The sequence below is a fragment of the Rhinolophus sinicus genome, linkage group LG06, assembly GCF_036562045.2.
Source record: "Rhinolophus sinicus isolate RSC01 linkage group LG06, ASM3656204v1, whole genome shotgun sequence".
Lineage (NCBI taxonomy): Eukaryota > Metazoa > Chordata > Mammalia > Chiroptera > Rhinolophidae > Rhinolophus > Rhinolophus sinicus.
The window spans coordinates 108,897,338-108,921,824 of NC_133756.1; the positions used below are offsets into that span (position 1 = coordinate 108,897,338).

The following is a 24,487-nucleotide window of genomic DNA, read 5'->3' on the forward strand; positions in this document are numbered from 1 at the left end:
TTTCCTCCTCTGGGGAAACATCAGACTAAAAACAGATGTGTTGTTCCTGCTAGAAATGGTCCCTGTTGACCACGTATATCCTTAGACCCCACCCCATCAAAAGGATTGTTAAATGCCCTTCCCCTATTGGAGGCCCACAGAATGCTGATCCTGGCCAAGAAAGTATGCAGTAGGAACCAACGTGAAAGCCCTGAGATGAGACACAGAGGGAGCTGCAGCCCCACCGTTGTTCCTTGGTTACAAAGGATGGCTGTCAGTCTGCATTCCCTGCAGTGCTTTGCAGGTTTACCAATGAAGGTGCCCAGACATGCTGGATGTCCCAGGACATACCTGGGGTATACTGCCATCATAGCCTCATTTTTAATAGAATTCCCTTTTATTCCGTCTCAAAAGAATTTCATTCTAGATGATAAATTAAATGGGTACTCTACCTAATACCCATAGACATTAAGTGCCAGAGGCAACTTCAAGGCACCCTTGAGCTAGTTCATGACAAGGGCTAAGAAAAGGCAGACACGAACAGAAGAACTCCGACAAAGCATGCAGGAGAGCCCGGCCAGTGCAGGGGCTGTCCAGACGCTCCCTGGCCAGGGCTGCGACCAGCCCTCAGAGAGGAAGTGCTGAGGGCCATGAGCAGAATTCCTCTGGACACCCTGGATGGCTGTCGTTGACCCTTCAGTTAGCACATGGTGGGCAGACTAGAGAGTCATTTTTCCAGTGCAGGCTTGCCATCTTCAACAAGTTCTAAACCGAAGGCTCCTGTAGGTATTAGCGAGAGACTGCTATCTTATAGGCCCAGGTGTCACTGGGGACTTGCGCTCCCACAGAACAGGCAGGTGGAGTCGTACACAGTGAAAAGCGTGATCTCAATGTTCCAACTTACTCCCTAGGTGTTTTGTTTTCTAATCCATTTTTAGTCCAATGAAAGTACAGAAAGAATACACGTATGACTCTGCCACCGACTGGCTCATATTTCTTTCCCCCTTTCATCCCATTTTCCCATTTTGGGGGTGGGGGCGACTAACTCCTTTCTAAAATTCAAAATTCTGAATAAAGTCTATGAAAAAAATGGATCCCAAATTCTGCCACGACCTTCTGATTCTTACCCACAAATGATTTTCAAGTTTATTCTCTCCTGTTTTACCCTCTGCATATTTTCAAACCTGGATACGAGGTTCTGGTTAAATCCCAAAGGCACTGATACCTGACACCACTCAGGGCTCGTCAGACTTTGTGCATCATCGCCTTGACCCCAAGGCTTTTACAGTGATCCCCAAAATGTATTTATTAGAACACTAAATTGCTCACAGGCATCAGAGGAGAAAACAAGGGTTCCGTGATCAAAGATGTTTATTGCAATGCAGATTTTTAAAACATTAACACATCTCTTTACTACAGGACTTCTTAGAGCTTTCAATGTGCAAACAAGCATGTGAATCCCTGATAAAGAGAGGGGGGTACTGAGAGGCATCTCCCTCCTCCCTGATGATGGTGTCCTTTTTATTTTTGGTAGAAAATCTGGAGGGATGAGTGTTTAAGGCACACATTTTGGGAAACGTTCTACTCGCCTTACTGGGAATATATCCTTACAATGTATAACTAATACATGTAAAGCACTAATTATATTAACATATTAATATCATTAATAATGTTAAAAGCCCTTTTTTATTTCCACTTCCATGATAGTTTAATACCATGCTTCCTTTTATTACCACTGACAAGATGGACATACTGAATTATTTTACAGTCTTCATTTTACAGTTCTGAGTTACGCTGTATAGATCGTGTAGGTACAATCCGTTAGTAAATTACAGCTACCTGTGAACTAAACCTTGACATTATTTTGATTTTGTGCCATTGCCCACCTTTGCTGAGGGAAGTTTCATTAAGTTTCAACTTGGCAAAAAAAAAAAATCAAAATAAAACACCAAGTTGCTTTTTAAAAGGAGCATCTACTTTAAAATATCATTTCTGATCTAGGTGTTCAGTGAACTTCTTTTCACACCAAGCAAAAGCAAAACCAAACAAAAACCCCAAATACCAGACATAGAGATGGAGACCTCTCTTATTCCTCAGGCTAGATTCCTGCTAGATTCCAAAGCTAATTGTACTGGAACTCAGAAAATTCCTGGCAGTCCTGCATCTCTTTGCTACACAAAGTATTTCTTATGTGATTTGACGAAAGCACTATGGTTATACATTTCTCATAATGAGTGCCTTATCAGGATTAGCCTTCCAAAAAGCTCACGAAACACAAGCCAAAAGCCACCTGGAGGAAGTTGAAGCATCAGTGCTGCATTCGAATGTCCTCACAAACAGACAGCCACACTGCAGGTTAAAATTACCCTGGGTGTAAGAACAGCATACATCTGGTTATAGTTCATTGGCTTTTTTTCTCTACTGATATATTTTGAAAGAAGTGCTCAGGCTGAGGGGCATAAACTGAAAACATAAAATAAGTCAAAGTCTTTTCTTTATATACTGGGGTTATCACATTGATAAAACATTCATAAAGGCATTTATGGGAGTGATGATTCTGATCTATTTTTCATTCTCCCAATTTTCATTTTTACTAGTGTACTTGATTATATGTGCCTATAGCTTAGAGTAGTCCAGTAAAAGTGTCCCTTTTAAAGCTAGTGGGAAAAAAGGTACATTGGTTTTCCTTAAAGCACCTTCCAAATATTGTTACTATAAAATACGTAGGAGAGAAAAGTCTCCAAATAGCTCACGTACACAGATCCCCAAAAGCACATTGAAAACCATGAGGAATACTTTTGATTAGGCCGTATGACTGTGCCAGGCTCTAAACAGTGGTTATTCTGTTGTGACATCTGCCGAGCAATGCAACCATTGTTCTCTGGAATTTAATTCATTTTAAATTACTCCGTCCAAATGATAAAACATGAGATGTGCTACACTCCGGGGGTAAAATACGATGATTGTTTTTAGTGTGACCACAACTGTTAGTTGGGAAGCCATACAGCCTGTTCTAATTAGGCCCTGATTATTGTCTTCTGAAAAACAGCTAGTTCAAGAAATCTGAGTGAAAGCCTGTTAAATGGAAGGATTGGCATAAACAATCTTGCCAGCTCTGGTGTGACTGCACAGCTGGCAGAGCCATATGTAGTGTTCCCCAAAAGAAGAACAACAGTCTTCAGAAGAGAAACTATTTCAAAACTGAAAGCAACTTGATACTTACTGACTGCAAGATCTAGTTTAATATGTGTACCAACACGGTCAGCAAATTATTTTACTGATCAAGAACTACTGTGCAAACACCCCCAAATCCAAAATATTACAACTGCCGATCTAAGAAGTATTGTGAAAGTTCCTAAGCGCTGTATGTGGTAGGGAACACTGCCATCTGGAAACATTAGTGATTAGGCATTAAAAAAGGGAAAAAAAAAGGTGACAAAACCAAGATGAGTTTCAGGAGAAAATACACACATACACACATAAGAACTTATATCTCCTGTATGCCACATATTTAATATAAACCTTTGAGACAAGTTCAGATGAAATAAAAATCAAAGTTCTCAAAAAGTAAAAGATTAACTTAACCGCTAAATACTCCCTATTGCCCCAAACATCAGTATGCTTTTTTATTTCTATGCAAAGTATGTTTTCAAACTGTTTAAATGCTGCTATGATACACAAACCAATTTTCAAATAACAAAGCCAGTCATCTTGCAATTTTAAAAAATTAGGTAAAAGATATTATGACACATTACACTCACACACACACACACACACACACACACACACACACACCAATGACAAAATTTGGCCTCTCCTAAAATAAGTACGTGAAGACCATTAAGTGCCGCCAGGAAGGTATCCCGTGTTACCCTTCCCTGCAATCCAGGTAGTTTCCTTTAATCCAATAGCAAATCTGGGCATATTTGAGAGGGGTGATTCTAACAGCTACGTTGAAATCCTGTGGAGAACCATTCATATCTACCCACTGGTGCCCTGAAAAGATGCCAATAATTTTTCGCTCCCACTTCTGCTGCTGTCTCTTCCACATCCTCACATAAACCCCTGAGCCACTGGCCCCAGGCTGGGCATCACACTGCTGGTAGAGCAGGTCATAGGTCTCGTCTTTGACATCACAGAAACGGTACACCAAATTGCCCGGTCGATCGTTGTCATAACCAGAGAAGTGGATTCTGCCCCCGGGCAGCTGCTTGGCAGAAGGGCTCACCCCAATCTTCATGTACTTTCTCTTGTGGGGTTTTTTGAGTTCCAGGAGAGCATAGTCATAATCCATGCCAATGTCGTTGGCATTGCCCTTGATCCAACCCTTGGGCACGTGGGTGCGTTTCACTCGGATCCATTGAAATTTCATCTTCTCGGGCACGGCTGAGCTGGAGTTGTTGGCCCCTCGACCACCATCTTTAAATTTGGGCTTCAAGAAGCCCACTCGAAGTTTCTGGGTTCCTTTCACATAGGTTTTCCCATCGTGTATGCAGTGGGCAGCGGTGAGGACGTGCTTCTCGGCCACCAGGGTGCCGGTACAACCTGTAGATAACTTCACCGACGTTGAGAAGGGGTAGTTGAGCAGGAAGTCCTTCCCAAAAATGCTGAACCTGCTGTCATAGCCATAAATCTGCCGTTTCCTCCGAGATTTTCCTGAAGACTCCCCCACGCCACTGCTGAGGACATAGATGCCCACCTGCGTCTCTGTGCGGCTGCCGTTGGCATAGAGCGTTTCATAAGACAGGTACTGTTTGACCTCTTCATATGTGGGCAGTGGGGTTCCCTTATGACACTGGGGTCCACATGAAGAGGACACTTCCAATTTGGCTTCGGCCCCAAAGTCTGGCTTGGCTAAGTGGAGAGTGGACTGTGGCAAGACGACAGGGAGGCGGTAAGCAGGCCAAGTGGGTTTCCAGTGGGCACTGGAGGGGCTCACCTGCCCGACAGCACACAGGAGGAGGAAGAAGAGGAGGAGGAGGAGGAAGAGGAGCCCTGGAATCCCCGCCATGCTGAGCACCACTCTGTAGGAACAAAGACAAGCGGGTCAGGAGGGCGAGGGTTGACTGGGCACTGGTTTACCGCGGAAGAGGTCGGCTGCATGCCTGTCATTGTTTCTAAGTCTGTGAACCCTCCTCAGGAATCAGGGTGTAGAGAGGAATCCCTAGATAATGGTCTCACTTACAATGCAAGGGCTTGACCTTGGAACATTCCTGTGGCTGTATGCCCAAAATGAAATCGGGCGTTCATTCGCTTCTATGTTTAAGATGCCCCAGGTGACGGCCCACTGCAGCGCAGTGCGTGTGTGTGTGTGTGTGTGTGTGTGTGTGTGTAATGTGTTCATTGATCCCCAGATGAACTGAAGGACCTGCCCCAATTTCCATGTAATTCTGAGCCTTTTTTGTGCTTCATTCTAAACCTTTGTGTTTTCCTACCGCTTTGGTCCCCCTGCCTTTCTTTTCTCTCGTTCTCATTATAGCTTCTATTTGGATAATGTTCAGAGCAACTTGTCCATGTGAGAGGGTAAATTTAAATTACTCAGCTTACTGAGTGACAAGGCATCAAGGATGGCTCCACAGTGCCACTTACTGGGACTCCTGTCACTTCTTTTCTTTGCATTTTGAACAACCTTAACTATTACAAATTTAGTTTCTGAGTAGTCAGGCCTCTAACAAAAGATTCCTTTTTCCTTTGGATTTTGTCATATCGTACCAGGACCTTTGTCCAAGGTTGATCACATTATGACGGTTACTGTTGGTGACTTTTTCAGCTCTTTGTATCTGCGTTCCCAGCTAGTCTACATGTCTTGAATTTGGGCCGATGCTAGCGAGCGCTCAACAAAGATTTAGTGAATGAAGGCCTGTATTAGTGGAAGAGGGAGTGGATGAATGGTGTGGCTCAAAAAATACTTTTCTTGAATGATGCTTGTTGAGTGGTAGCTCAGAGAAAGAGCACGAAATCAGTTGTGGGGACGAGGAAGAACAGGGGGGTGTTCCAGGGGTGGTGATGCTTGTGATGGGTGTTGAAGTTCAACAGAAGTTATACAGCGGATGATAGAGTGAAGGGAACTCTTAGAGAGAGGGGGCAACAGTCTGTGCAAGAGCGGGGAGACCTGCAAAAGTGCGACTCCCTCCAGGAATTATGCTTTGCTGAGCAAGGGTGGGACAGAGGTCGCGGTGGAAGCAGCAGGCAAGAGCTAGATTATGAAGGGCTATGGATTTTTATCCTGAAAGGTATGTTTAAAGATCAAGATCAATCACCCCACAAGAAAAACAACAACAACAAAAAGGTGGGAAGTAGTACTTTCATAAATGTTCAAGCATCAGTTGGCTCTGAATCTTCTGTTGAAGGAAGCTGACTTAGCAGGTGGGATAATTCACTCACAATCAAATATCCCAAAACAAGGACAAGGAGCGTGTCGGTCTCAAGAGGCTAGTGGCATCTAGCAGGAGTCAGGAGGAGACTGTTTCCTTATTCTCACCCTCTTCCTCCTTGAGAATACAGCCTTGCTGGCAACTTTGGGGTGCCTTTGTTTTCTTTTACATAAAACTGAAAAATCCCATTGAGCTGATCTAGTCCAGCTGAGCGTGCCAACCCACATCCACAGACTATATTTCTAAGATGTATGGTGCCCCACGCACCTCTGGGATCTTTTAGCTTATCTCTCTCTTTGATTCCACGCTGTCAGGGAGAACAGGGATGGGAAAAGAAAGGAATGGGGTCTTGGAAAAGCCAATTCCTTGGGACTTCCCGATTCCTTGAAACAGATTCTCTCCACTTTTTCCAAATAAGAAGGGTTCCTGGGCCCTTTTGTGGGGAGGTAACACATCTAATTATTTCTCTAAATCCTTGAAATCATGGAGTGTGTGTGCATACACACGTTTGTATGTGCTTGTCGAGGGTATTGTCAAGACTGAGGGAGGGAGGGGATGCTAATGCTAGTAGAGGCCTCCTCCCCACTGGGAACTTTACAGGTGGGGGAGGTATGGTGAGGTCAACCCTTGAGGAGACTTTGGGGGACGGCTCTTTATCTGGTTATTCACATCTCCTGGCCGAGGACTCAGCGCGTGGATGTATCTAGGGCTTGGACTACCTTTTCTCTATGTACGTTGCTGTCTAGGTGACTAAAGCCCCCACACACCAGAATCCCTGCCAAATGTGATGTGTACTAAGAGGAATCATGTATCTCCATTCGGGCTGTATCTTGGACCCTTAGACACCACTCCTCCTCCCTTTGACTAACGCAGAGAATGTTAATGCCTGCTAGCTAGCGTTGTGCAGCAGATGTGGTAAGCCAAGTTTTGCTTCAGCTTATCTTAAGAAAGAAAACACAGAATCCAGACAGAGGGGCAAGCAGCCAACTATTCCTGTTTTCAAAATATGATTCTTGGGGAGAGAGAGGAGATGAGATAGTATTATACTATGTATCATCATAAGTTGTAGATAATATTTTCTACGTGCATGACAAACATGACAGTTAACATACTCGTACGCTCACATTATTATCTAGATCATGCATTTTCAAATCCCAAACTTGAAATCTGTATGTTAATTGGATCCTGGGAACATAGAGTTTGAATTATCTACTGCAGCTCCAGTGGCAGCCGTCCTTTGGCTTTATCCATTTATCCAAAAACTAAAATAGTCCATTGGCAAGGGTGTCAGGCAAGAGAATGGCAGGAAAGAGTCTGAAACTAGTTCAAATACACTTTTAAAAAGCCTTGTATTAGGAACCTTGTATTAATGAATGAACTCCCTCTCAGGGAAAATTAACTCTAATTTCATTTTTCTAAGGGCTTTGCCTGTATAGCAAACCCCTGTTTAAAAAGTACTTTCAAAGGCTTTGAAGCATGCCTCATTTCACAAGTGCCACCATGACTTACCGCTTTTCTTGTTTGTTTTTAAATGTCTGTCTTTCGAAAAGAAACAACGTTTTTAGAAACCAGTTCAAGAAAGTTAATGGGTATGGAGAAATGAGAACAAGCCTTTTCTTGGGTGTGAGTGCTGGGCGGTCAGCTAGGCTCTCTCACTGGCCAAAGCTTCATTCCAACATCTCAATATAGAGGATCAACTTTGTTTTTTAGCAAAAATGATGGATGACTATGCCAAGGACCCCCCAGGATCACTTAAACATCACAAAATGCTATTAGAGAACGCTGAAGAGTCTACCACAGAATATTACTAGACTATTACTCTTCTAGACTGATATTAGATATTACTAATTCAGATTCCTTACAACTTAAATTCCAGTCATTTAACCAGTTAAGAAGTCAGCCAGGTAAGTAAAGGACTGCTAAAACATAGGGCAGAGTGAAGTTCTAATCTCTTAAAAATAAACTTTTCAAATACCTCATAAAACACTAATTCTATTCATTTGAAACATTGCTTACAAGTTCTCTGTAGTATTAAACTCCATTCATTATCTTGTGGGATCAAACCGTGTTCTGACATTTTCTATCTTGATTAAAGTTTCTATGTAACTCCAAAAGCTATAAAACTGCATTAAAAAACAAACAAACTGTAATTCAGATTTAAAAATTGGTACAGTTAAATTATTCCAGATCAAGGGCTGGCTCGGTGGCTCAGGCAGTTAGAGCTCCATGCTCCTAACTCCGAAGGCTGCTGGTTCAATTCCCACATGGGCCAGTGAGCTCTCAACCACAAGGTTGCCAGTTTGATTCCTCGACTCCCGCAAGGGATGGTGGGCTGTGCCCCCCGCAACTAGAAACGGCAACTGGACCTGGAGCTGAGTTGCGCCCTCCACAACTAAGATTGAAAGGACAAGAACTTAACTTGGAAAAAAGTCCTGGAAGTACTCACTGTTCCCCAATAAAGTCCTGTTCCCCTTCCCCAATAAAATCTTAAAAAAAAAAAAATATTCCAGATTGATTTGGTTTTTAAGTACCTAATCAGAAATTGGAGGTAAAGTTGTTCTCAGGTCCCCAGAAGGGTTTAAACTGACATCTGGATTAAAGTTACAAGCTTCATAAACTGCTCACTCCTTTGTCAAATATGTATTTGAGGTGGTTGAGAAATTATGAATAGTGACCTGAGCCAGATGATCTCCTTACGGCTTTTCAGCTCTCGTCTTTTCAGGCCCAGGATTCTCTAATTTTGTCATTTCCCAGGGTCACAAAAGTCCAGGTCAGGCACGATGTTGTTTATAGACAGCGGCTGCACTGTCATTTGCCACTCAGGAGCTTTTAACCACAAAATTATGGAGGGTGGAGGCATTGGGAAAAAGGAAAAGCAAAATTTATCATGTTCATCTCTCACTTATCTGGGTGACAAGATTTCCTTGATTCGTCTTCAAAGGAAACAAAGGCCTCCAGCAGAGGGCAGCTTTTAAGAATGGAGTGGAGGGATGGCTGGATGTCAGTGCTGCCAGGAAAGTGTGAGGGAGACCCAATCCTACTACCCACTAATTCCCACCTTCTCCTGACCCCTCCCCCACTAATAACACACCGAGAATAACTGTGATGCTTTAAAATTAGGTTGGTGGCTTTCCACTAATTTCTCAACTCACCTGATAATAGAATAATTCCCCAGGAAACAAATAATTATTGTTTCCATTTTTATAAACTCTAGGTAAGCTTGCACTATGCCCATTTCAATTTATTTAAACATAAACACTCTGGGATGCAAACAGATGTAATAAAAACATTCATAAGCGCACAACTGGAAAGGTAACTAATGGGTTACATAACTTTAAATTCTCTTTTGCCTTTACACATGAGTCACCTTATCCATAAAGAACTGTCTGGAAAAACCACATCTTTCAAAAAGGAATGAAGATTTCCACGTCTTATCCTCATTACATCTAAATGCTGATGTAGAAAATTCGGGTCTACAACATTTCATTTCTAGGAATAAGCCTTTACTGGATAAGGATTCCTCCTATACATAATTATTTTTTAAAGTTCCCAACTAAGTATTTTCATGCATCCCTTCACCTAAAGGGCAGAGCAGAATGGAAAATGAAGGTAGGCAAATATTTTTTCGCCATGCGTAGTAATATGGAAACTGTATTCCTTTTCCAATTCTGTACATCTGACTCACAAGAGGATGACACATTCCATGCTCCATCACTCAATATGAGCCACGGCTCCGCTGTCCACTATCTAAAAATACGTATACCTTATGAGGATGGTGCCACCTCATAAGACCTCTACTAACCTTACGGTGAAGGGACATTGCACATTATCAGATGTGAAAACATCAACGCTTCTGCTTGAGATGGCACCGAGACTGCGGTCTCCTAGCCCTCCCTGCACCTTAGTCTTCAAAACTGCAACAACACAAGTCTCCTCAAGAGGGCAAGTGTTGGGAGACTGATCTAACTCCTAAATCAAGTAAGTGCTGGGAGGGGAAATCTAATCCTTAGGACATACATTCTCTATTGTACAATGTATGAACTCCTCTGAGCACTAGACACAGCAAAGACAGAAAGAAACAGTGGGAAAATTTGTGAAGATAAAAGTTTTGAACAGCAGTTGGAAGGATGACAAAGGGTTTTCCATGGAATCCGTGGCCAGGGATACTGAAGAGTGAAACCATGCTAATTCCTAAAGCAAAGACCTAAAAATGAACAAAGCTCTGTGAATACTCTGCAGCCAGGCTTGCTCTCATTTTCCAAAGTCACAGAACCTGTTAAAGGAAAACGGACCTGATCACATAATGGTTTAAAAATTATAGTCTTGTACAAGAAAGAAATGCAAGGCATTTACAAGTCCAGTCACCCTGCACATAATCCTGTGGTCAAACGAACCTTGACTTCTTCTCTGTCAGATTTTAGGCAAAATGAACTATCCCAGGGACCTGTGACAAACCTGGAAGCAGAACAAGAACTGAGTGTATAAAACTGTCAATTGTGAGTCCATGAGAAACAAATTCCCGGGAGTCAGTGGGAGTTCTGCATGAATAATGCCTGGTGGATTGAATCCGAAGGGATCTATGAGAAGAAATGTGCAGGAGAAACTGAGACTCTTATTAAACACTGCAGAGACGGGCCTGTAATGTTCTCAGATCCACTAATGGGCACTTTGGCACTTATGCTACAGACAGAAAAATGTGCCCACCATTCACCATCTACCTGAATAAGTTGTCAGTGTTACAAATTAAGATCTATGTTAGTTACCCTGGAAAAATGCTTCTTTCCAGTTCAGGCACAGGAAAGCATGACAAGTTATCTCCTGACTTTAAGTGGGACAAACACAAGTTAAACAATTCATCCGAATGCAGATGGCGTGCATATCATCACAACACTTTCATAAGTAAATACGATGGCTTTTTTGTGGCATTTCCTAAGTTCCTTCTCCCCACTCCACTTCCAATCTGCTCACATCTAACAGACTTCTTGAGAGACACAGTGATAAGTAAGGTCTATTTTAGATGCTCTTATACACAAGTAGAATCCTGAAACAAGTGCAATAAATACCCTGATATTAATTTGGCATTTGGCTTTTGGCCACAGCTGACTTCAAACTATAAATTCAACTCCTTCTCACATAGCCATGTTAAAACAATTCTGGCATTGGCCTATCTGCTCCTAAAAAGCACTCCGGGACCCCTCAAGTTCAATTTCAGGAGCTGAGAGAAGTCAGCCACATGCCAACACCAACCGGGAGCTTCCCACCCGCTAGGGGCTGTTTCTGAAGTCTTGTGGGTGTCGCCCACAGGGCAATAAAACAAATAGGATTTCTCATAAGACGTTGGAAAGCAAACCTAATTTGTACTCAGGAGGGGAGTGGCGGTTTTCCTTCACCTAAACAATTCTTATTTCTCCTCTTTTAAAACATTTTTAAAACTTTTTTTTTCAAACTTTTATTTAAAAGTTAACTCGTGATGAATGGCCACAGGCTGAAGAAGAAACATTTGCTTTCAACCACTGATAGTTCAGACAGTACTTTCTAGGGAAACAAACGGTCATCAATCAAGGCTCCAAAGAAAAGATCCTATTCCCCAACCTGTGTTTGCTGCACTTTCTTTGCTTGCTAATGTGTGTTCACAGTCACGTGCCCAAGGTTAAACATTAATGTTCAGATCTTGCTGGGATACACATATGCAAAACTCAAGGAAAACAAGTGGTGGTGGTGGTGGTGTGTGTCTGTGTGTAGGAGGTGGGGGCAGTTGCCACCGTCCAGCCAGAGGGTTTGCCCAGAGCCGGCTCTTTCTCTACTCCCACCAAGTACCCATGATAGCAGTTGCAGAACCGTCTTTCCCCATCCGCTTCGCGGGTAACACTGCGTGAATCCAAGTGCCTTGCAGCGCGGAGCTCCTTCAGGCTGTGGGTCCCAGCCCTCGAGCTCCGAGGGCGGCCTGGGCGAGGTCACCCGACCCCGCGCGCACCAGCCCTTTGTCCGGCTCCTCCCCGCGCCGCGCTCCCCCGCGTCCGAGAGGGAGCCCCAGCCGCGCCCGCACTCACCCGCGCCGAGATGCCCGCCAGGGCCCGGGTTCGCTGCGCCGCTCAGACAGGTGTGGGCGCCGGGAGGGCGCGCGCAGCTCCCATGCCTGACCCGCGGCGAGACAGAGTGCTAGCGGGCGGGGAAGCAGCGCCGGCAGCGAGCGGGTCCGCCCCCCGCGCCTCCCGAGGCCCGCCCGCCCCGCCTCCTTCTTCGGGGAGGCCGCGCGCCCGCCTTCCACTCCCACCCCGCACACGGCTCGCACCCCTTCCACTCGCTGTCCGCATCCGGCCCGAGGAGGGCCGCTCGGCCCCGCGCAGGTGGGCCCCGGCGGCGCGATCGCACTCTCCTGTCCCGGCCTCTCGGCTCCAGCCAGTCAGCGCCGGTTCTCGGGGAGGGCCGGCCCTGCCCAAGTCCCACGCGCCTTCACCCTTCCAACACCGCGCACCCCGGGGCAGGGGCGCAGCCTCCTGAGCGCGCCTAGGAGTCCGCTGCCGGCTCACAAAATCCAGGTTTCCCCAAGTTCGACAGAACTGGGAATGCAGGCCACACCTGGTGCATGGGGAGCCCCGTGCGCTCCCCTGCAAGCGCTTAGGGAGTTTTTAGGTGATGGCCGAGTTCCTTCCCGCTTCACCCAGTCTCTCAGGTGCCTCCAAGGAACCGGAAACCTGCGTTCTGCTGACAGGACCAGCAGTGCTTTGGCTCCACTACAGCACCCAGTGCGGCGCTTGGGGTCCGGAGCAAGCCAGGCGCTGGGCAGCTCCTGAGTGGCAGGCTGGCTGGTGAGCCCATCGGCCTCAGCGCTTTACCGAGGCACCAGCTGGTGGAGCCACCTCCTCGGCCAGTGGGCCTGCTTCCTAGAGCCACTCCAAGGGCCCACCATTCGTGGTCTTCCTCCAGTCACGCGGGTGACTGTGCCACTTCAGAACCTAGTGCTACAACCTTCCTATTCTTTCCCAGGTACATCAGTGTTTTATGTAGATGACCATTTACTGGGCACCTTCTGTGAACCAGCTTTGCAGATAGGCCGTCCTGGTGAAGGTACAGATCACCACTATTTTACAGGTAAGGAACCTGAGGGGTCTTACAGGTCTAATGACTTGTCCCAAAGCACAGAGGGCACATTTTTTCCTGTCAGGCCTTTTAGCTTTCTTTTCTCCCATCAACACCTGCTCTAAAAAAGAGGGCCTAGCACACTATCTCACACCCAAGTTTTAATGACATGCCGAATGTGTTTGTGACAACCTAAGAGCCAGGTATGTAATCTACTTTAAATAGGAAAGCCCTCAATACATGTTACTGTGTGGTGAGTCTCAAAAGTGAGGGAAACCACTATTCTCCACCATTTTAAGGGCGCAATTTGCTTAGTATTGGCTTAGTTTATTTTTTAAATGTTGTAGTAATACAGAGGGTGCCCAAAAAAGGTAGAGAGGTTATCTATGCTCAAGCCCTAGCACAATCAGAAGTGTCTGGACGCTGATGGTAACCACTTTGAGCACCTCTTGTAACTGCAGAGGTCAACCGTGACTTGTATTCATCTTTTGTTATCGGTATATATTGAGTATTACAATTAATACAGTTTTTCTCCCTTAAAAGGTATACATTTTGTTGGCACCCTCTGTATATAATATGAGTAAAACCACGTATAAGCTTATGTTACAGCTTTTGAACAACTCTGGAATAAAACCAAAACAAATCTATAACTATAAAAATCTCCTCCCAGAACTATAAATTTTAAATTAGTAGTTTACTCAACTACTACTTAGCATCACGTGGTGCTGACTGCCTAGGTTGAGTACATTTGAGTTCTGTGTAGCCCTACCACTCTCATGGTGTGTGGGGTACCCTGTAATGACCTGACTCTCTCACCTTTTTCCCTGTTCCAGCTATCACACCTTCTTTCCTCATACCCTGTGTCACTGGAATACAGAATTTCACTTTCACTTGACTCTAAAAAATCACTTAGCGATTAACTTTGAGCTGTTCCTTTCTTATTAGCACAATGACTGAAGTGGTAACTCCTGGTGCCAAGGCATAGCACACACAGGCCCTGAAATCACGAGACAGTACTTGTATCAGAAGCTTATCCCAATGGTCCAGAAGGTGTTTATATTCATTTATTATCATAAATAGGAAAAATAAATAAATTATCGCCCTCCAAGGACCTGTAGCTCCCAACTGGAGAAGGTGTTTATATTCATTTATTATCATAAATAGGAAAAATAAATAAATTATCGCCCTCCAAGGACCTGTAGCTCCCAACTGGAGAAACATCATTAAAAGTCAAATACTGAATAGAGGAGCCGAAGGTGGAATTGGAAGGAGAGGAAAAAGGGAGAGATGTCCCAATTATGCTTGAGTTTTATTACTTTTACTCCAACTCAACAAATATTTATTTAGCACATATTATACATAAAGCATCGTGCTTGGCTCCAAACTAAAGAGATGGCCACAGGAAGACAGAATAGCAACATAATTAAGAGAATGCCAGTGGCGTTCAACTATGTGAGTACTGTTCAAGGCTCTGCCATTTACCAGCTGTGTAGCCTTTGGCTTACCCTTTCTGTGCCTCAGTTTCCTCCTCTGTAAAATGGAGACTGCCCCATAGGGTTGTGTTAATAATTGAGTGAATAATACACATAAGATGCTTTGCACACTGACTAACACACAGTAAGGACTTATTAAATGTTAGCTCTTGTTATATCTGTTAGGCAACAAGAACGTACCTTAGCTCTGCTTTGGAGCACCACCTCAACCACTTTGATAGTCATTGCTCATTTGTCCTGGCAGTTTTAAAAATTACATAGTAACCTGTTTGGGAATGTACAATCATAGACAATAAGATAGTTATTCCCATCACTCAGAGAGATAAACCGAGGCACAGAAGGACCAAAGAGCACATCCCTCCCCTATGGCCACTCCCACAGCCAGTCTCAGGTCCCTCACCCCCTACCCAGACAGGAGTTCTAACTACAGATGACCCAGGGGAGCTCAGGTCTTGAACAAGCACCGCTAGCTTCTTTTGCTTCCTGGAGCTGTCAATAGTACAATGAGAGGTTACTACCTGGCTGTTAGGTTGTCACTGTGATTGCTGTAAGGACAGTGACAGATCTATAGAGTACTTTGACTTCTAAGAGAAGTCCTGCGTAAAGAGCAGGTGTCATCAGGCTGAGCCTCGCTAGATATTTGCTTTTCTTTTTGTACTTGTCCTCTTCCCTCCCTGAAAAAAAAAAAAAGAAAAAGAAAAACCCAGAAAACCTTCACTGCTTCTTAAGAACTCAGTTCAACTCCATTATTGTAATTCTCAAAGACTTTTCATCTGCGTAGAAATTGAGTTGTTAAAAATGCATTCAGGGTAAGGCCCACACGTTCACTGAGTTTGTGCTATGTATTAGGTGACTGTACAGGGGCTGTGTGAGAGAGAAAGCAATCCCTCACCTCTAGGGATTTCTGCTATGGATATAAACAAAGCAAAATCAAAGAGAAGAGAAAATGAGACATAGGCTGGATCAGGCTAGAGCTAAAGGGCATAGAAGAGGGAGGGTATCATTAATTCCCATTTTGGCCTTCTGCGAAGTGGTAGAATTTGAGCCAAAGCTCAAAGGATGAAAATCTGAGCAAGACTTTACCAAATATTATCTCATTGGGTTCTTAACACTAGAGACATAAGAAAATCAGTTAAGTGAATGGAAGGGATAGACTGAGGATTAGACTGTAATAATTATAGGTATGCTTATTGAATGTATGCTGTTTGTCAGGTAGTGTGGAATATACTTCATTGCAAGTAATCTTCGAGACAAACAGAAAAATAGAGACTATGATTATTTCCATTTTGCAATGACAGAGCTGTAGAGTACTGGGGTTCAAAGCGGTTAAATAGGATACTCAGTGCTTTACTACTAAGTGACACAGTTGTGACTTCTGCTCAGTCTGTCCAACTCTTTTACCAGGTTCTGTTTTGTGTTATATTGCTTCCCAGACCTCCCTTTTCTGGAGCTTACGATGACAAGGTTGAATCAGTTGCTGATGTCTGCTGCAGCTCTAAACATCCTTTTGATTCTATCTTGCTTTTGCTCCAATTGTGCAATCACTTAGTAACAGGCTGTTAAATGGTCTCAGAGCAGGAGATGAGATGGCACCGAAAGATAATTGGAAACTTAGGGTGGCGGGGAGGTGAGAGACCCAACGCCAACTCTAAACTGCTAAGCTCAGTTTTAGTGCTTATTTTCCTGAGGCCAGGATCCGTATGCAGCTTCAATAAGTTGTCAGTTTGAAAGTTATCAATGAGGATTATTTCTAAGTAGATAAAATGACATATTTAAAAATCATTTCCATATGGTTTCTTATTTCTGTGATAATATGGATCTAGTGGTTTACTCAGTAAGGGGATTTTGAGCCCCATGTAGTGAGTGAAAAGAGAAATGGACTGAGAAACAACCCAGAGGGTTGAGAAGGGGCATTTTAAACCTATTTCTGTGACCTTGGGTAAATCACCTCATTTTCTGGCCTGGCCTTGATTTCTTATCTGTAAAAAGAAAGACTAGATGACCTGCTGTTACAGTCTTTGAGTCCATGACATTTTTATCCTTATGGAAGATCATCCACATTTTTGGGGGGAGAACCTCTACCATGGGGTCCTCGGGGAGCAAAGAATGTGGAACTCCAGTCAGACGGACTTGGATTCAATTTAGAATTCATATAATTGCTGGGTGACCATGGGCAAGCTATGCAACTTTCTGTACCTCGCTTTTCTCATCTGTACAATGGGGCTAATTCAGGGCTGTTGTAAGAACTCAGTGAGATAATCAGTCCAAAGCACACAGCACAGGACTCAGCACAAAATAAATTCTAAATTGGCATTGCCTCTTATTAATATTATTACTACTACTGTGAATGCTCAATAAACGTTTTAAAATATGTTGAATGAATGAATGAATCAAGTTGTTTTAGTATCACTGCTAAAAAGTTTAATCCAGTCTTTGTAAAATGAAATTATCTTGGGATTCCTATTCAGTCCCCAAACTTTCTTGTCATAGGTCTGGTCTGTAGGCAACAAAGAGTTTCTTAGTATTGAACTTAGGAAAAACTATAGATTCAAATCGGAGCCAGGGTTGTATTTTTTTGTCTTGTCTCCTAATCTCCCCTATGGAGATTGGGTGCCATCAGTTTATTTATTCAACAAACATCTATTGAGCCAACTAATATTGTCAGACCCACATATTTGTCAGTGTTTTAAGGGCAAAACCAGATTTTTTTTTCTTATGATGGTAGATCTAAACTATTACGTGGTAAAAATGAAACCACAACAAACTCCCGTCATTAATAAAAAGCTAACAAAAAGAACCACTAGAAAAAATCTTTACAGCACTTAATAAAACAAATGTATTTGTATCGCACTTAAAACTTTTTTAAAATTCTTGTTTTTGTTAAATATAGATTACTCATTTTAAGTGTATAGAAAGAAAAGTAGTCAGTACACTCTGAATATAAATATGTGAAGGTGTAATATATAAAAGCTTAATATATAAAATAGTTGTACAGTTAAATTGTCATATTGGTACATATGGTACCTTAAAAAAAAAGCTACACAGCAAAAAAAGTTTTACTCTAATCCTACTTAATAGAATATAGCAATCTAAAATTATCAGGAAGAAAGACAGGCTTTGGCATTAGCAATTTCCTGTATACTGTGGGCATTATTTTAAACTAAAAAATTAGAAACATTTTGAAATAACTGTGTTTCTCATTTTCTCTGGTCAAATTCAGAAAATCTCCAGAGACCAGCAGGGGACTTCTCTGATGTACTTGTTTGCCTACTGGATCTCATGATCAAGAACAAAAGAGAAAATAAAGATATTTTTTCTTTCTTTAAGAAGCAGCAGAGCTGCTGACCTTGAAATAGACTTCAATAAACTTTTGGCAGTCTCTTTACATTCACGTTATACAATTTTCTACCATACCTCCAATGCTTTAAAAGGCATTTTTTTTGAAAATCCTTTTGTTTTTAATTTATGTTTATATTTATTCATAAATATTGGACGCTCTCTTTTCTGTCTTATAAGGAGTAAGCTTTTACATGGTTAAATATGGGGTCTGGATATTCAAATTTGGCATTTTTCATGAAGTTTCTCCTTTTTCTGCAGGCAAATTCTATTCGTCCTTCAAGCTCAAATATCAACTCTTCTCTGAAACCCTTCAGTGCTAGATATGTAAGTTCATTCTGTGTTTTCAGAAAATTGTATTGAAATGATATCTTATATTGTAGTTATATAGTTACATGTTCAACCTCAAGTGGTCCAGAGTTCCTTACAGGAACTCTGTTTTTCTTTCTAGTCTTTATGATTTTCTAGTCTTTATAGTTTTTAAAAATCTTTGTGGTTATTGTCTGGTTTTGTAATCTAGCACAGAACCTGGCTCATTTTAATTAGCTTAAAATATCAGGTCTGAAATAACTTGGCTTGCCAGCCACAAGAACAGGGTCCATTGTGTATGAAATTTTACCACTGGGGCTGCAGTATTTTCCAGGATATAAATGAGAATTCCTGTTTGATGCCCATTCACCATTCTTTCTTTATGGGTCGAGTCAAAATAACAAATTTGACACTTGGCCTACTAATTACATTTCACTAATTATGCTATGGCTATATGATGACATTTTAGGCATCATTTATCCCTGACTTGTGACATTCCCAGCGACTTTCTGCAGAACCCTTTGGAATACGCACTCAGTTCTGGCTGTGATAGGGTGTTCTGAATCTCTCCGCTGGAACTCCTAAGGATTGTAGAATCCTATTGGACAATATGTGTTTCCCAAACTCTGTTTCCTCCCATACTCTGGAAGATATCAATAGATTATCTGTGAAAAAAAGGTAGTTAAATATACATATTAGCCCTTCAAATGCTCTGACATGTCCTGTGTAGGAAAACCTGCTTAAGCCGATTGATCTCAAAGTGACCCAAACTTATTTGACTGTGGACTCTTTTTTTTTCAGTGTGGTAGTAACATTTCATAGAACCCCAGAGTTGTACAGGGTGCAGTTTGAGAAACACTATCCATAGCTTACTCCATTTCTGGGACTGAACCATTTCTGTTCCCAACATGTGGCTTATGCTTTTTTTTGGCCACAATGCTTTTGTTTGCATTTGAAACTCTTTTCTCCATATCCACTTGTCTCAATTCTATTCATTTTTAAAAGGCCTAACAATGTCACATCCTCAACAGAGTATTTTTGTTGGCCTTTGATTTCCCATAACACTTTCGACAACTTTCTCTTGACTCTAATAATTTTATTTCTATTGTCAGTTTACTTTTCCTCTCCCCGACTACTGCTTACTGTGGGTTTGAATCCCTGAGCTGCACCTCTTCTGCTGGGCTCTTGACAGGAACACAGTTTGCCTTTGGCTGGTTCAAATGAAGAGATTTTAATGAAGTGGCTACTTATGGAAGTGAGGACAGGGCTGAAGGAACAAACAAAGCAGAGAGCACCCGGGACCTAGCAACGTGGGGGGGTGGGGAGGGAGGCCTCGCTCCTTTTAGGGCAGGAGGTAGATGGGAGGAGATGCCATAAAAGAAGCAAGTGGTGAGAATGAGCATCACAGAGGAGTTTTGCTGCCAGGACCTGTACAGTCCAGGGAAGGATGAAGCTACTGCGAGGAATCTGGTGCCAAAGAGGGAGGGAGTGGGAAAGACATCCTCTGACCTCTCCTTCCACCCACTGCTCTCTGGAGCCTGCCAAAGTCAGCTCACAAGGGAGCCAGGTTGTGCTGTCTGCGAGGCTCAGCCTCCGGGGCACAAAGCAGGGCAGTGAAGGGTGGAGAGCTGCTGGGAGGGGGGCAGATGGAGAATAGCCAGCAAGCACACCATTTCCGTATTTCCAAAATAGGGTAGTGACAATACCCTCCTCATAGGGCTATAGTGAGGATTAAATTAGGACACGTATCAAAATATTAACATGCTATATGCTCTCTGATTCTCCAACTACGTTAGCTACTCATTATTTATTTATTTTTTTTATTTTAACTATAACAACTCTATGGATAGCTACTAATATAAAAGCTAATTGAGGAAGGTATCATGTGTTGGTTTTTTTATAGCCCTGACACATCCAGCACGAAACCCCACTCGCCCTAGCAAGGCCCCAAATGGACAGTATTTTGTAGACAATGGGGGAGTCCTTTGGAACAGAGGTAACGGGGAAGCCTAGTTTGGCTGTTTTGACTGATACCATCAGCCAATCTGACCTTGAAAACACACAACGAGGTAAATTTGAGACTTATTTTTAGTTTTCAGAAGCTTGGGCACTTCTTAGACATAGTCGGAAGCCTCTGGTTTTTCCTTTACCTTGGTGGAAGGGAGAGTTACTGAAAAACAAGCCAGCTTGCCAGGACTAGCACCTCACCACCATCCCTGGGAATGGCAGCCAGTTTCTCATATTTTGAAAACAAAGTAAGGACGACCAGCCCAAGGGTAAAGCAGGAGGGTTTGTATCTGTAGAAGCAATTTGCTTCCTGCTGTCTCAGGCCAGTAACCTGTTTTAGTTCAAACACAGGATCACCGGTTCCTTATGCCCTGGGTACATAGATCAGGGACACCACAGAATAATCATCCGTGTTCTTTTCACTTCAAAGCCTGCAGAACAATGTGGAGGGCTAGCTCTCCCCCTGATACCAGGAAGTCAGACTGAGAGAAAGCCCTTTCAGAGGAGCTGGGGGTAGGGTGAGGTAGGACTTACCCACATGAAGGCAAGAGGATATCACAGTTTGTGGCCACACTGGTGCCTTCCACTGTAGCTTGTTCTCTTGGAGGAAGGGCAAGTCCAGAGGGTGACAGCTCTGGAGAGCCTGTCACCCTGACAGAGCAACGAAGGTCACGCTGGGAGGAGATTCCAATACTGACACCAGCAGCTGCAGGTGGGGATTTCTTTCAAGGAGGAGTGACATTTTATCCGGGTTTTCAGCAGACTAAAATTAGGGAGAAGAACACTAGATCCTGTGGTGTCTATACGTAGTTGTTCACATTATTGTCTTGTCCTGGAAAATCAAGACGTAAGCCAACACTGTGCAATGGTTCTGAGGTCACTACGTCCACAAGCGTCACACTCTCTGTGGGCCCTGCTTTTGCACATAGACATTGTCTGTCTTTACTCAGGGCCATTGAGGTCCTGTCTGGACAACTGTGTGCAGCCAGGGTGAGGGCATCCTCTCCAGATAAGCAGTGGGTCCACTCCATCTAGCAGAGGGGGAGTAGAGAGCAGGGTAGTCTGGGAATCATACTGCCAATAAAAATTAGCTCCTCCTAGTAATGTGACACCATTCCAAAATGACATGATATGTTTTGTTTTCATGTTGAAATGAAAAGGGCATTTGGCTGGAATCCAGGAAGATCCAGGAAGGCCCAGCCCAGTCCTAGACTACTATGACCTCACAGGTGTATAAATAGCATATTGGTAAAATGAGGTTATCGGAACAATCTTATCTTTCAGGACAAGAGATGGCAATCTCTCTCTCTCTCTCTTTGTTTAAAAGTGCAATAAAATTGAACTATTAAATCCTTAAGACCCTTTCTGCAGAAAAATTAAAAACAAATAAATAACAAGTCTTTGATTTGTTAGACTACACTTTGAAGGGTTGATTGCTGACTTCAAGGCCAGCTCCAGTCTTGGTAGCAGCACCCCCACCTCAGCTTCTATCGTTATTTTAATGTCAACTCTTTCATCCCCTGCCCAGTGATCTCAAAGCATCAGGGAAATGAAGTTCACTCAGAGGTTGGGTATTCTTGATCTAAGCTTGAAAGGACTCAACCTTTGTATGAAAATTACCGTTTCTCCGAAAATAAGACCTAGCTGGACCATCAGCTCTAATGCATCTTTTGGAGCAAAAATTAATGTAAGACCCAGTATTATACTATACTATACTATACTATACTATACTATACTATACTATACTATACTATACTATACTATGGTTTATAAGACCGGGTCTTATATTAATTTTTGCTCTAAAAGACGCATTACAGCTGATGGTCTGGCTAGGTCTTATTTTCGGGGAAACACGGTAATACTTGCCTGACTAATGGAGAAAGGATGAGTGAACCAATAAAACCGTTTTGTGTAAAGTTATACTTTAAAAAAGTATGTTTTTTTTGTAAAAGTACTCAGGCTTGTGGCAAGATGGAAGGAGAAATAATAGGTAAATTCGATGTATAGTTATATCCAGGAAGAAAAAAAAGAGCGGGGTGGGGGGAAGGACTTCTCCTCCTATGTCTCTCTCTTAGGAGCAAGAGAATTATACCAGTCCCCAGGCCTCTCTTCATATGGCAATGGCCAGAATTCAATGGTCATAAATCCTAAATCACTTAGTGACAAGGGAACGAGGTTATCTGTTGGCCTAAGATAAGTAGCATGGAATAATGGGAAGCGCTCTGGACTAGGGTCGGAAATCTCGGGCTGTAGTTCTAGTTCTGTCATCTTCTTAGTTATGGAAACTTGCCAGTTGCTTAGCCTCTCTTCAACTTTACCTGTTCCTTATTGAAGGCTGATGATTCCTGTGCTACTGATCTCATGGGGTTGTGAAACAGGAGTGAAGTAATGTCTGTACTAGTATTTTGTAAACTCTAACACATGACTTAAATACATGCTATTGCTTCTATTAACATGGCTCAAAGAAGACTGTTAGTCACGAGACACTTTTTCAATTACACTCATGTGGTATTTGATCATCATATAGAATTTTTAAGGCTTTGTCAAAGATTTACCGTAATTTTACTTTTGTGTTGGCAAATTAGTAGTGCAAAAATAGGGGGAAAGTATGAAATTTAGTACTTAAGAAAGTCAATTTTCAAGCATCCTCACGAACTCCAATAGCATCTGTTTACATACATTTAGGTTATTTATTCTATTTTTAATATTCACCAAAAGGCAAGTTTCCTAAGAATCTGTTAAGTAACTTTCCTGATTCCTTCATTTATACCAATTCGATAAACATATGTGGAATATTACTGGGGGCAGGGGATGGGATACACACAAAAATAAATCTGAAACAGACCCTGTCTGAAGGAGAGTAGCTATCTAGTAGGGAAGAATTCTAGAGAGCAGACTAGATAGAACAAATCTACAAGTAGCTACAATAAAATGTAGAAAGACAAAAGGAAGTGATATGTAAAGTCCCAAGGAGTGAAGAGATAAGGGGCTGTAAGAGTGCAGGAGGTCCCCAGCTGTAGGATTTAGGGAAGGCTTCAAGACAAGGCTACATCTTACCTGGAAATTGGAGGATTTGGACACAGGAATAGCGAGTTCACCTGGCTGTACATCAAACTTGCCCTGAAGACTTGAATACCCAACCAGAATGCATAACTTTGAGTATAAATTGCATGAGAGATATAGCAGAATATAAAGTTGGAAAGCTAGAGATTGCAGCTAGATTATAGAGAGATTGAAATATCAGACTAAGGAATTTGAACTTAATTCAGAAGCTGTGAGATAATAGAAAAAATCTATATGTTGGTCTATGACCCTGGTTCCTGTCACAGAGCTTCTAAAACCCGTGTAATTTCCTAAATTATAAGGCACTCCTATCTTTTGTTTTAATGTTTGGTCTTTGACCTTGCTTCCTGATACAGGACTTCTGAAACTGGTAATTTCCTGGGTGATACGTAAGAGTGTCTTTTGTTCTAATGGTGATTTTGGGTGGGCTTCTAGATGGCACCTCGGTAGGGGCCATTCACACTAGAAAGAACAAGCCATGATTAGAAGCTTGGAATTTTCACCGCCCCCGCCCCCATTTCTCTTGAGAAGGGGGAAGGGCTGGAAATGGAGTTGATAATTGGTCATGCCCACATGATAAAGCCTCCATAAAATCCCAAAAGTATGGAGTTCAGGGGACTTCCAGGTTGGTGAACATATCCACATACCAAGAGGGTGATGTACCCCAACTTCACGGGGACAGAAGCTGCTGCATTCAGGACCCTCTCAGACCTTGCCTTTATGTATCTGTTTATCTGTGTCCTTTATAATATCCTTTAGTGAACTGGTAAACCTAAGTTAAGTGTTTCCCCGAGTTCTGTGAGCCACTCTAGTAAATTAATCAAACTTAGCGAGGGTGTTGTGGGG

At 42.8% G+C, this 24,487-nt stretch overlaps 1 protein-coding gene across 3 annotated transcripts; it reads right to left on the reverse strand.

Moving 5' to 3' along the window:
* Positions 1 to 3,473: 3,473 nt before the first annotated feature.
* Positions 3,474 to 21,221, reverse strand: PRSS23 (serine protease 23). Of its 3 annotated transcripts, none has more exons than XM_019739595.2 (2): positions 21,113 to 21,221; positions 3,474 to 5,003 (listed from the first exon to the last, which is right to left on the reverse strand). In XM_019739595.2, the coding sequence occupies exon 2, from the start codon at positions 4,988 to 4,990 to the stop codon at positions 3,848 to 3,850; it is 1,143 nt and encodes a 380-aa protein (XP_019595154.1). In that variant the 5' UTR covers positions 4,991 to 5,003; positions 21,113 to 21,221; the 3' UTR covers positions 3,474 to 3,847. The 3 variants fall into 3 exon arrangements, with proteins under 3 accessions (XP_019595154.1, XP_019595153.1, XP_019595152.1); XM_019739594.2 differs by lacking the exon at positions 21,113 to 21,221 and adding an exon at positions 12,646 to 13,093; XM_019739593.2 differs by lacking the exon at positions 21,113 to 21,221 and adding an exon at positions 12,404 to 12,726.
* Between the last annotated feature and the right edge of the window lie 3,266 nt (positions 21,222 to 24,487).

Bases quoted from the DNA above. Each gene is read 5' to 3' on its own strand.
- PRSS23 (XM_019739595.2), bottom strand. From the start codon at position 4,990: ATGGCGGGGATTCCAGGGCTCCTCTTCCTCCTCCTCCTCCTCTTCTTC.